The sequence below is a fragment of the Scomber japonicus genome, chromosome 21, assembly GCF_027409825.1.
Source record: "Scomber japonicus isolate fScoJap1 chromosome 21, fScoJap1.pri, whole genome shotgun sequence".
Taxonomy (NCBI): Eukaryota; Metazoa; Chordata; class Actinopteri; order Scombriformes; family Scombridae; genus Scomber; species Scomber japonicus.
In genome coordinates, this window is record NC_070598.1 from 1,598,774 (window position 1) to 1,611,553 (window position 12,780).

General features: G+C 48.2%; 1 protein-coding gene across 1 annotated transcript in view; it reads right to left on the reverse strand.

Annotated features, from left to right (window-relative positions):
* Nucleotides 1–2,943: 2,943 nt before the first annotated feature.
* Nucleotides 2,944–12,780, reverse strand: part of rreb1a (ras responsive element binding protein 1a) — a 17,152-nt gene continuing 7,315 nt past the window's right edge. The window contains exons 4-13 of the mRNA XM_053342074.1: nt 12,430–12,705; nt 11,836–12,307; nt 10,003–11,740; nt 9,686–9,876; nt 9,407–9,595; nt 8,560–8,721; nt 7,409–7,567; nt 6,459–6,586; nt 4,708–5,431; nt 2,944–4,250 (exon numbers count right to left, since the gene is read on the reverse strand). Coding sequence (XP_053198049.1) covers nt 3,490–4,250; nt 4,708–5,431; nt 6,459–6,586; nt 7,409–7,567; nt 8,560–8,721; nt 9,407–9,595; nt 9,686–9,876; nt 10,003–11,740; nt 11,836–12,307; nt 12,430–12,705 — 4,800 coding nt within the window. The 3' untranslated portion in view covers nt 2,944–3,489. The remainder of the gene's footprint in view (nt 4,251–4,707; nt 5,432–6,458; nt 6,587–7,408; nt 7,568–8,559; nt 8,722–9,406; nt 9,596–9,685; nt 9,877–10,002; nt 11,741–11,835; nt 12,308–12,429; nt 12,706–12,780) is intronic.

Consider the following 12,780-nt stretch of genomic DNA (forward strand, 5'->3'; position numbering starts at 1 on the left):
AGGGAATTTTTGATATTGACACTGTTGTTTGATTTAAACCAAAATCTCCATTTCTTTCCTCACCCCCAAAAGAAATTTGGACAAAGCTTTTCCACCACATAGATCATTCTGCAAAAGGACGACAACAGTTTCAGTTTCTCCGTAATTTTCACTGGTGTATTTTAGGAGGAAGCGTTAGACGTCAGTAATCAGGGAGCAAGGAAATGCTGAAGCAAGAAAACACAGTTTGGACATTTGGACATTGTAAAGCTGCTCTAAATTAAATATAATGATTAAATTCTGAAATTATAGCTGGGGTTTGGGGAAGCTAGTTTAAACTTAACATCAGAAACAAGTGCTGGGACTCAAAACTCTACACCTCAGAAGTCCTGAACCTTTATATTATATCATTATGTCATGTCATTTGATTTGATATTAGTTCATCATTTACAGTGTGATATGTTCAATAACATTATCAGGTGTTGATTAAGGACTACAAGTTTGAGTGTGACATACAAAATATTAAGATAAACTAGGAGGGGGGGGCGGGGGGGGGGTCTCTCACTCTCTTTCTCTCTTGATTGTGTCGCGATATTCCACTGTAGTAGTACAAGTAGTAGAAGTAGTAGTAGTTTTGGAAGCTGTTAGTGCCAGTTCACAGCAGCATCCAGTCAGTCAGCCAGTCAGTCCAGTTGCAGTTGATCACTATTTTCTTTTCTTTTCTTTCTTTCTTTTTTTTGACCGACTTAAATGACCGACCTTTGTTGCTTTACAGTTCCGTTATGAGCCACTGAGGTTCGATTTGTTTTGCTTATGAGGTTGCTTGAAAAAAAAACGAAGAGACGAAAATGTACAAGAAGAAAAATTAGCTATATTCATCTTCACACGAAAAAAGGAAAAACAAACAAAAAAACAAAACAAACACACACAAACACATACACACTACCCGTCCCTCTGGCTGTGATTACAGGATCAATAAGGAAATGTCTGGTTAGGTTGGTGTGAGGGGGATATAAGTGGGGTGGGGGGGGGGGGGGGGTTAGCCCTTTTACTTGTGTGTTGTGTGTGCAGCAGGGAAATACAGTTCTCAACCCCCCAACCTACCCATCGATCCATCTCTCTTTGTCTGTCCTTCCTTCCATCCATCCATCCATCCATCCATCCATCCATCCATCCCTTTCACCTCGTCATCTAGCTCCTTCTGGAAACCACACTGAGATCAAACTGAAGAGGGGGGGGGGGTGTTTAAGTTTCATACGTTTAGCCCGACGTTCATTCCATCATTTGAAGAAAGACAAAAAAAAAAGACCAAAAAAAAAAAAGACAAAAAACACATCTGATTGTCTCCAACGCTACATAACGACCACGAGCTCAGAGATGACCGTTCAGTTTGAGCCGTTTCTAAAGAACAACTGAAGGATATGTCGAGCAGTTCTGTTTATCTCTGGATAGAAACCAACAGGAAATAGAGGGATGAGTGATTAAACAGGGACAAAAGAGATAAAGGTGTTCCAGGGGGCCAACTCAAAGATTCGGCTATAATACTGGGAAGAGACTAGCTAAACCTGCTATTACCGAGCCACGCTGTGAACCAACTTTACGAAGCCTTAGGTTGGTTAACTTGCTTGGTGTCATCTGGTTGATATGTTATAGGTTCACTGAAGCAAAGCAAGAAATAACAGACCATTAGTTATCATTAACTTGTCTGGTCTGTTAGCTCTGGGGTTAATATTCGTTAGCCACGCCACACCAGAAAACAGACTAACAACTCCTTTTTAGAGGTTTGTGGTGACTATGCTAATAAGTAAGCATTGTTTTTCTGCTATGTGCGTGTGTTATGGCTCATTGCTAGCGATAGCCCTTGCCATTTCTATTTCTAGATTGTTGTTAGCCTTCATTAGCTCTGGACATGCTAGCTTTTGTTAGCTCTGATTTGGCCCACAGTGGAAACCCGGGCTTGCGAAGAATTAGTCCTGCTAGCTCTGATCAGGAAGACATAGGATTTTAAAAGGTTGCCTACAGAGCTGCACTCCTGTTGTTGTTGTTTTTAATGGTTGCAGTTAAAAGCAGAAGTTGAGGTAAACTGAACCTGGGTCAGCCGATAGCGACAATGTTAGCACATCAGAGGGCCTGTAATGAACCCTACATGAACACTAGGGGGCGGGGGGGGGGGGCTAGGATGACAGACAGGTGGGAGTCTCACACATTCTGACACAACAAAAATTTTGATTTGTTCAGTTATAATAATAATAATAATAAAAAAAAAAAAAATCCCCTCCCTACACCTAAATATCACTGATAATCGCACACACGCAAATAAACAGAAAATACTCTAGCATCACGAGCCACGTTTCAACTCTGTACACACATGGAATCAACTGAGAATGATTATGAATGAGAAATTATTTAACACACAAAAACCAACTCACAGGGTGGCTTGGGATCAATAGTGTGATGGGTTTAAAAAAAAAACAAAAAAAACAAACAAAAACATGGAGAACACAAACACTATATCTGCCCTTTCAGAGTTTCTTTTTCACACAGAAATCTGATGTGACGTTGACGAGTTCTTGAGTGTTTTTTTGTGTGTTTTTTTTTTTACTGAACCAGCTGAGACACGGTGGGATTGGCAGCGGCGGCGGCGGCGGCGGTGCAGTAAAAAATAAAGGCACCGTGACAAGGTACCGGTCTGCCATGTTTTTCCAGTTACAAAAAAAGTCACACATAGTGGGAGATGAGCAGCCACCATCGGCCCCAAAGCGCTGGTGACGTCTCCGTTTATCCCGGCGGGCCTCCAAGCCAACACCTTCAGATATATCTTTAAAAAAAAACAACATCTAAACGGCTGCTCAAACACGGGGGGTGGGGGTGGGGTGGCTGGTGAATTTTGGAAAGCCGTAATAGGCCGACAGACAAGTCAAGACCCCCCACCCCCCACGACCCCACCCCACCCCACCCCACCCCCACACCCTGGTTATAGTTTTTGCTTTTAAATCGACAGCTGGTTCAAATTTTAAACATGTGGATTGGTCTCTGTTTGTTTGTGTGTGTGTCTGGAGCCCAGCTGTGATTTAAATACAGAAGATTAAACGCAGACACCAGACAGTCCATCTCTGTCACCGTCCAAAGTTGATCATCAATTCTCAAACAGAATCTAGAACAATAATAAATCGTAACTTTATTTTCTTATTGCTGAATTATAGATTCCCCGCACAAAAAAAAAAAAAACATAGTAATGCAAATCATTGTCATCATAAAAAGCTATAAAAATTAGATCCATCCTCCGTAATAATGCAGATAAAGATATAGCAAAAAAACATCTCTTAGAAGTAGGACTAGTAGTAAGGCACTTCAAGAAAACGAGGTTCGTCTTTCTTTCTATCAAAAAGTTTTCCGGGCTGGTTTTTGCATCATCATCATCACCACCATCATCATCATGTATGGTGGAGCGTGTTTCTGTCGTATGGCACTGTGGTGACGTTGGTTTAGACAGCCAGGAGGAGTTTCTCCTCAGTCGACCCCGACCAGAGGAGGCTCTCCGTTGGGCAGGATGTGCTCCAGGGGGGGCTTGGCGTGGATCTCCAGCAGCCCCTGGATGAAGCCCTCTGCAGGGGCGGCTGTCGCGGGCTCCTCGGGTGGAGAAGAGGAGGAAGAAAGGGAAGAAGAAGAAGAAGAAGTAGTAGAAGAAGAAGAAGAAGAAGGGTCTTTGGAGATGTTTGAGTTAGGCGTTGGGTCGCTGGTTGAGGAGTCGTCGCCTGCTGCGTCCTTAGTCTTTGTGTCAGTAGCTTGTTGGCGGGGGGACGCGTCGGCGGGGGAGGGGGCCGGCGTCGCAGAGAGTTCGGATTTTTCTTCTGGTTGGTCAGCGGTGACGGCGGCCGCTTGTGGCTCCGCCGACGTCTGGCTCTCCAGCTCCGACTCAAGCTCGGACTCCGCCGCTGCTGCTGCTGCTGCTTTCGTCGGGCTTTGCTCCTCCGGCGAGATGAGCGAGTCCGAGCCGTCGGCCCCCTCCTCCTCCCCTCGCTGCTCCTCGGCCTCCTCCAGGTCTTTGCCCCCCGCGGTGCCGCTGCCGCACTCGCTCTCGTTCTCAGACGGCGGGCAGGTGGAGGTCGGGGTCGGGGTGCAGGAGTCTCCGTCCTCGCTGACGGCGTCGTCGTTGGCTGCGGAGGAGCCGTCTGCTCCGCGGGGTTTCAGGTGGATCCTTTGGTGGCGAACCAGGCTGTGCTTCAGGGTGAAGGTGCGCTCACAGGTTTGACACTGGTAGGGTCGCTCACCTGCAGGACACACACACACACACACACACACACACACACACACACACACACACACACACACACACACACACACACACACACACACACACACACACACACACAGGACACAGATTAGAATTATAAATACAGAAATAAATAATAAATATGCAGGAGCTAAAAAAAAATCGAATTAATTTAAATGAATAGTAAATAAAAAATAAGCAAAAATATTGAAACGCTTATAAAGATAAATTACACATTACTACAATAACAATGCATTCTGTGTGTGTGTGTGTGTGTGTGTGTGTACTACTTGTGTGTGTGTGTATTACCTGTGTGTGTGTGTGTGTGTGTGTGTGTGTGTGTGTACTACTTGTGTGTGTGTGTATTACCTGTGTGTGTGTGTGTGTGTGTGTGTGTGTATTACCTGTGTGTGTGTGTGTGTGTGTGTGTGTGTGTGTGTGTGTGTGTGTATTACCTGTGTGTGACCTCATGTGTCTGGTCAGGTCCTGCAGAGACCAGAAACGTTTCCCACAGACGTTGCAGATCTTCTTCCTCTTGTCCACTCGTCCTCCTCCTGACGTTTCTCCTCCTTCTAAACTCTTTGGTTCTGACGCCTCCTCGTCGCTGCGCTCCTCCTTCTCCTTCTCCTCCTCCTCCGACTCGCCGCTCTCTTCGCTCTCGCCTCCCTTCACTCCTCCTTCGTCCGCCTCCATCTCCGCCTCCTTCTTCTGCTCCTCTTCTTCTTTCTCCTCCTCCGTGGGTTTGCTCTCCGTCTCCTCCTCTTTCACCGGCGAGGTTTCCTCCTCCGCAGCCGTCGGCGTCGGCGTCTCCTCCGAGAGGTGCGCCCTCTCGTGGCGAGCGAGGGTGGTGGCGTAACGGAAACTCTTCTTACAAACTCGACACACGTGTTTGTACTCCGGCTGCTGCTTCATCGCGGGGCTGCTGGAGGAAGAGGAGGATGAGGATGAGGATGAGGTCGTAGCGCCTCTCTCCTTCTGCTCCTCCGGGCTCTCCACTGCTATTTGAGGAGCAGAGGTAGAGGAGGAGGAGGAGGAGGAAGAGGAAGTGGGTTGGGAGGGTTGTTCTTCCTGAGCGGAGGTGGAGGAGGATGTGGAGAGCTTGAAGTCGATCAGCTTTTTGCCGAAGTTCAGATCCAGACTCTTGTTGCTGTGGCAGTCGTCATCGTCTGTGCTCTCCAGCTGCAGGACGAGACCCACCCCAAAATATTTAATACAGAACAATACAAAATAATATATATATAATGATCAATACTCAAATCACACATCTTATATTCAATTAACAGCATAACACTATCACTATCATATTCGGTTCATGGTAAACGGTCACCTTGGTAACACACATTTGTAACACTGCAGTTTTATTTACACATTTCTTTTTTTTTTTTATTAGTTATTGTTTTAAATTCTTAATAAGTTTTTTTTTCTTTTTATAGGCAAATAAACTAAAACTAAACTGATGCTTAATAGAAATGTCACGGCCTCTTATAAAACTTAAAATGTGAAATGAAAATGACTTTTAATCCAGTCTCTGGTTACATTAGAGATGAATAAGCAGGTAACAAAGTCCAGTTGGATGATTTCATATTTAATGTAGTCATGTGTGTGTCCTAATCATAGACTGTATAAAAGAAACAGACGTAACATCCGTGACGTCACCCATTGGTTTGTGGACTGCTGCTCGGAAGCCAATAGTTTCTAATCTAGGCAGCGCCATCTTGAAAATTTCAGGTGCATGCTGGGAAAAATAAAAACACAGATTCTACTTATATGGGCATGAGGCGGGGTCATGGGCGGAGCGGGGAGGTTGCTATGGTTACGAGGGCTGGATCTCGAGGACATCGGTCAATCAACCTGTCAATCAGGACGTAGCCACGCCCTAATGCATACCCTGCTTTATCATCACATATAAAATCAGGGAGGCCAAAATGTCCCAAATGAACATCATACTGCATTGAAGAAGGCTTTAAACTAGCGATTGAGACCATAAACACATTTTGAAAACGTTTACTGAGGTTAGAAATCAAGTGAGAAGTTGGTGAATTCTCCATTGACTTGTATAGAGACGGTCGCCCCCTGGTGGCCTTTTGATAGAATGCAGCTCTAAGTTACTTCCTGGTTGGCCTCATTTCAGAGGACCAGAGCTCCCCGCCTGGGTCCTAACCAGAGTGGAGCTACGAACTCTTCCAGGATGAGAAGATGAACGCACCTTTGTGCTGCTGCTGTGCGGAGGCTGTTTCTCCTGCAGCGGTCGGCTCTCTGCTGCCCCCTGCTGCTCTGGCTGCTCTGTGCTTTCTGTCTCCAGCTGATCTTCTCCGTCAGCAGCTGGACTGCAACCTGCGGCACAAAACAACCCACATCTGTCAGGAAACATCTGTACTAAACACAGCGCAGTGATCATAAGGAGCTCCAAACTTTAAAATACAAATATCTCTTTCCTCATCTTCATGTATTTATTGTGATTTTACATTTTAATATTATGACAAACTTCCATATGAAGAAGAAAAAATGTGCCGGTAATGGTGCGATTGACAGGCCTAATAAATATATGTTGATTTCATAAATATGGGTGTTGGCTGCTCTCATATGAAACATGAATGATTCAGTTACTTGAAGAAAATCTCTTCATACAGTATGGCAGGGGAGTCAAACTCATTTTCATTCAAGGGCCACAAACAGCTGAATTTGATCTCATGTGGGCCGGACCATTAAAAGGAAGGAAGGAAGGAAGGAAGGAAGGAAGGAAGGAAGGAAAAGAAGGAAGGCAGAAAGGGAGGAAGGATAAATGGAAGGAAGGTGGGAAGGGAAGAGAAGGAGAAGGAAGGAAAGATGAAAGGGAGAAAGGAATGAAGGAAGAAAGATGGAAGGAAGGAAGGAAGGAAGGAAGGACGGACAAAAAGACAGGAAGGAAAAAAAGACAGGAAGGAAAGTGGGCTGAATTGGACCCCTGGGCGGGCCGGTTCTGGCCCACGGGCCGCATGTTTGACACCCCTGCAGTATGGTGAAAGTGATACAAAATAAAATAAAATAAAATACTATATACATTTTCGTTTCTTTTCTTTCTCTCCTAAAACTAAAACCATGTATATATCATTTTTACTTGGTCATGTGATGTAACAGTAACGTTTCCAGTGATTGGCTCGTTTCTTGCTGACTCACCTTGGCTCTCTCTGTGGGCGGGGCTTGATGATGCGGACCCCGACCCCAGCTGGTCCGAGGGGGCGGGTCTCTGGTCTGTGGAGGGGCAGCCGGAGTCTGCAGGGCTGCTACAGAGATCATGTGCTTCTGCTGAGACCTGCTCCGTCTCTGACTGACTCTCTGGAGGACACACACCATCAGTACATCCATCAGTACATCCATCAATACATCCATCAGTACATCCATCAATACATCCATCAGTACATCCATCAGTACATCCATCAATACATCCATCAGTACATCCATCAGTACATCCATCAATACATCCATCAATACATCCATCAGTACATCCATCAGTACATCCATCAGTACATCCATCAGTACATCCATCAATACATCCATCAGTACATCCATCAGTACATCCATCAATACATCCATCAATACATCCATCAGTACATCCATCAGTACATCCATCAGTACATCCATCAGTACATCCATCAATACATCCATCAGTACATCCATCAATCCATCCATCCATCAATACATCCATCAGTACATCCATCAATACATCCATCAATACATCCATCCATCCATCAGTACATCCATCAGTCAGGAGATGATTGACAGGCTAGAACATAGGGCTATTTATCTTTGATATTTTTGGACTTTGTGCTAAAACATTACACTTTCTTTTCTTTCTCATATTGTTAGTTATGATCTTTCTTTGTGCTCCAAATTATATTTACTTTATTTTCTCACTATTCTCAAGTTATGAGAAGGTGGAAACATCCTGTGAAGTCAGTTCTCAGCCAGCAGCTGGAAGGACTTCATGGTGAAATATGAACATCTGTATTAAAGGGAAATCTTTGAAAGACATGAAGAAGATTTGAATTAACTTTAATTCATCTTTAGGTCAAAAGTAAGTTTGGACAGTCTCAGTGATAAATAAATGTTGGTAGGATGAGTAATTAATAAATCAGTTAAACTAGATTTAAAAGCAGCATCAGGTTTGTTAGTAAAGTAAGACTGAATGCTCCTGAAAATGTCAAATGGTGTAACCACAGTAGAATGATAAATATTAAATATTTTATCACCTACAGTGTATTTAAGTGGACTTATACTGATAATGACTTCATGTAAAACATGTAAATGTAGATATTTTTGATTCGGACCTGCGCTCTCGTGTGAGCCGTCGTCGCCGTCTTTCTTCGTGAGGGAGCCGTTGCGTCGCAGCGATCTGTTGGCGACGCCATGCTTCCTCAGCAGGTGGCGCTCACAGTTGGATTTGGTGGAGAAAAAGGCATCGCACTGAGGACAGGGGAACGGTTTCTGACCTGAAGAGAGAGACAAGATTCAGATGAGGAGACGAACATCAGCTTCCATCTGGAGAGTCAGTTTTAGAAGATTCCTTCATAATGTTTACAGGAAGTGATGGAGGACTAAATCCACAGTCCTCCTTCTGAGGAAACGTGGATTTTTGTTACTACACTCAACAGGAAACACTAAGCACTAATTTACTGATAAAAACACTGAGATCTACTTTAAATGACTGTGTGGACACACTGTGGATACAGTCCTCAATCACTTCACATTGAAAACATTTGAATTTGAAGTTTATCTTCAACAAAATGAACATTAAATGCTGTAATCATTTCTCCCATTCATACATACATAGAGGAGGAAGGGAGGAGAAGATGACTATTAAAAGATGTCTTCAATATGCATGTACCTGCATTTTGAAGACATCTTTTAATAGTCAGTATGAACAGGAGGAACACCTCTACTGAAGAATTGTGAACTTTTCCTTTAAGTGACATCTTTCACCTGCAGGATTCAGACGTGAAGCTCAGACTGCTGAAGCTCCACATCTACTTTAAAATGACTTAAAATATCTTTTTATAGTCAGTATGAACAGGAGGAACAATTACAGTGTGTATAACCCTTTTCTGAAGACTTAAAAACCTGCAGATACCCTGTGAGATTGTGTGTGTATTAACAGTGTACGTGTGTGTGTGTTACCGGTGTGTGTCAGCATGTGTCTCTGCAGCGAGCTGGCCCAGGGAAACACTCGGGGGCAGAAGGGGCAGGTCATCTTCTGGACAGAGTTGGAATAGGCGTTCTTCTTCCCTTTGGACTGAGGACCCAGCGACGGCTTCCCCTCCTCCCTTGCTCCTCCCTCCTTCTCCTCCCCTCCTCCTCCTCTATCATCTGTTCACAGGAGAGATCATCTCTGGTGAATTCAGTCTATTCCTCAGCAGTCATTTCATCAAACTGTCTTCTATTTGTCCCTCCTGTTACCTCTCTTTCCTCCCAGGTCTGCAGCACCGGTCTGCAGGTAGGTGGTGAACTTGTTGGCGTCAGTGGTGGCTAACATCTTCTCCACGCTGGCAAACTCTCCGCTGGACTCCAGGTCGATGCCGCCGCCGCCGCTGCTCACAGCAGCTTTCTCCTTCGCCGCCAGCCCAGACGGTTTCTTTCTGGTCCGCTTCCTACTGGACACAGAAGAGGAGAGAAGCACGGTAAAGTTTAATGAAATGAAGTCTGAACGCAGCAGCAGCCTTTCTGTGGTTGGTGAAGGTGCAGAGAGACAGAAACAATGTGATTATTTAACGTACCTGGACGATGCCTCAGTCGTGTCCTCACTCTGTGTCTCCGGACCAGCCGAGGGTCCCGGGACATCTGCGGCCAAATCAGCCTGAGAGGCAGCAGCCGCCTGGGGTTTGCTCTCCAGCGAGGCGGCTTCTCTCTTCAGCAGGTCTGGAGCTCCGGAGACGGAGTGAATGATCTGAGCGATGGAGGCCAGAGGAGGGAGCTCTTTGAGGGCGGTGGAGGGCGAGGAGGTGGTGGACGTGGCCGGTTTGGGCAGCAGGGGTTTGAGGCGCTGAGGTCGCCCAGAGTTGGTGAGGTTGGGGAGGCAGGCGGGGGGAGGGGTGGATCCAGGGGGGAGTTGGTAGCAGCCGAGCTGGGGGTGAGGGTGTAGCGGTGGCAGGGTGGCGGCAGACTTCTCCTCCTTAGACAGAGTCAGAGCGTGTTGCTGCTCGATGCTGCTGCAGCTCTGCTCCATCTTTATCTCCCTCTTCTCTCCGGCGCTCGTTGCCTCCCTCCTCTGTCTCTTACTGGGGATGGACAGATCGATGGGCTGGTCCATGGAGGAGCAGTCGAAGCTGGGGGAGACGCTCTCCAGTTTGACCCCAGGAGATCCCGCCTGGCTGCAAGTTTCACGACTCTTAGCGGAGAAGTCCAGCGGCTGGTCCAGTTCTGCAGGATAAACCACGTTAGCCAACTCCTCCACCTTCACCACCTGCAGCGGCAGCTGTCTGATCCCGTTCAACGCCATCGGATTCACCGGAGCGGTGCGGGCAGAGGCCACAGTAGCAACGGTGGCGGCGGCTGGCAGCAGTGTGGTGATATGGTCCTCGATCTCCCGCTCCTGCACCTCGGGGTGCTGCTTCAGCAGGTGGTGGATGCAGTTGCGTTTGGCCAGGAAGGCGGCACCGCAGCGCCGGCACTCAAACGGTTTCCTCTGGCAGCCGTTGTGTGTGCGCAGGTGGATCTGCAGAGCCCGATAGGTCTTCAGGTCCTCCCCGCAGAACCGGCATGTGGTCTCCGCTCCGGTGCAGCCTGTCTCCGTGTCCTGGGTGGTCGTCGTGGTAGCAGTGATCGCCGTGGCGATGTTTCCCGTGGTGGTGGAGGTGACGTACTTTATATTTTTCTCGATGTCCTTCCTCGAGGTCTTTGCGTGTTTCTTCCTGAGGTGGCGCTCACAGTTGGCCTTGACAGTGAACGGGTAGTGGCAGACGCGGCAGACGTACGGCCGCTCGCCGCTGTGCGTCCGCAGGTGTCGGATCAGCGTTGCTTTGTCCGGCGCCACATAGTCGCAGATGTTGCACTGGTGCGGCAGGATGCCAAGGTGGAAGCGCATGTGAGCCTGCAGGACACCCGAGAAGGCGAACACCTGGTCACAGTAACGGCACGGGAACGAGCCTTTAGCCGAGCCGGCGTTGTTCCCCACGTTTCCTCCTTTGGTTCCTGCTTTTCTCCCGCTAAGCCCCGCCTCCTCGTGTACAGCTGTAGACGCTGCCGGCGGCGAATCAGACAGAGGCGTGTGAGCGTCACCCATACACTCGGCGTCCATCTGGCCTCCGTTCCCAGCTGAAGAAGAGGATGAGGAGGATGAGGAGGGTGTTTTGAAGAGGGTGGGGGTGGGGGGCGGCAGGCTGGGGCTGATGCAGCCCAGTGAGGCCTGCTGGGAGCTCTGGAGGGGGGGAGGGGTGGTGGCAGTGAGGCTGGAGCGAGGGGTGATGGGAGGTTTGGGCTTCAGCGGAGGCATCGCCTTCTGACTCTGGACTGAACCTGCAGGAACAAACAGTGATGAGCCAACGAGTCTGACAGATGATTAATGAGTTCATTCATTATTAAATATCAATAGTCTGATAAACACGACCCACCTTGACCTCCAGCAAATCCTGGAGCTTTGGCCAGAGGGGGGAGGGTCAGTCCCATCTGATTGGGCGCTGCAGATGCTACTTTGAGGATCTGCTGGATGTCTGCCAGCTCCATGATCCCGGCTCCGCCTGCCTCTCCGGGTTTGACCCCCGATGAGCCGCCGCTGGCAGTGGCTGCGCCCCCGTCAGGCTGCAGGAGGAAGCCGGCCTGGAAGGGCTGCAGGGACAGCAGGCTGAGGGCGTCTCTCTGGGACAGACCCTGCAGGGCCGAGGCTGAGTCTGCGGCCTCCAGCAGCGGGATGCTGAGGGCCGCCAGCCCCCCCACACCCAGTCCCAGAGTTAACCCCAGGGGCCCGGACAGGTAGGCTGAGGCGGGCTCTTGGGGCAGGCTGGAGCACGGCGGCTCCACGTGGATCACCTTAATGCTGTCGAGGTGGGCCTGATGGATCTCATCGTCTGTCGGACCAAACTTCACCTGAGGAGGAAGAACAGCTCAATCATCAGACCTCCAGGAGCAACTCTGATCATCTTTAGAGACCTTTGGGTCAGGATCTATGAGATGAATGTGAATGGAAAGGTTTTATTTCCGCAGGTTACCGTAGAAACGTGCTGCAGACCCAAAGCCTCCAGGAAGCCGGCCTGCTCAGAAGGCGGTACGTCCTCCGCTGCTGCTTCCTGACCGTCGTTCTCAACGCCGTTTTCTGCAGCTCCGTCCTCAGCCGGCTCCTCTGTGTCGGCGGCGGGTTTGTCGTGGTGGGCGGTGGTTTTATGGAGGTCGAGGGCGGAGCGAAGCGGGAACGCCTTGTCGCAGCTCTCGCAGACAAACCGATGGAACTTACTGATGCAGCGGCGGAGGTTCGTTTCACACCAGACCTGCACGGAGACGAACAAACCGAGTGTAAAAACTGACGCCTGACGTAGAAGAAAAAGACTCAGCAGGAAGGTGAA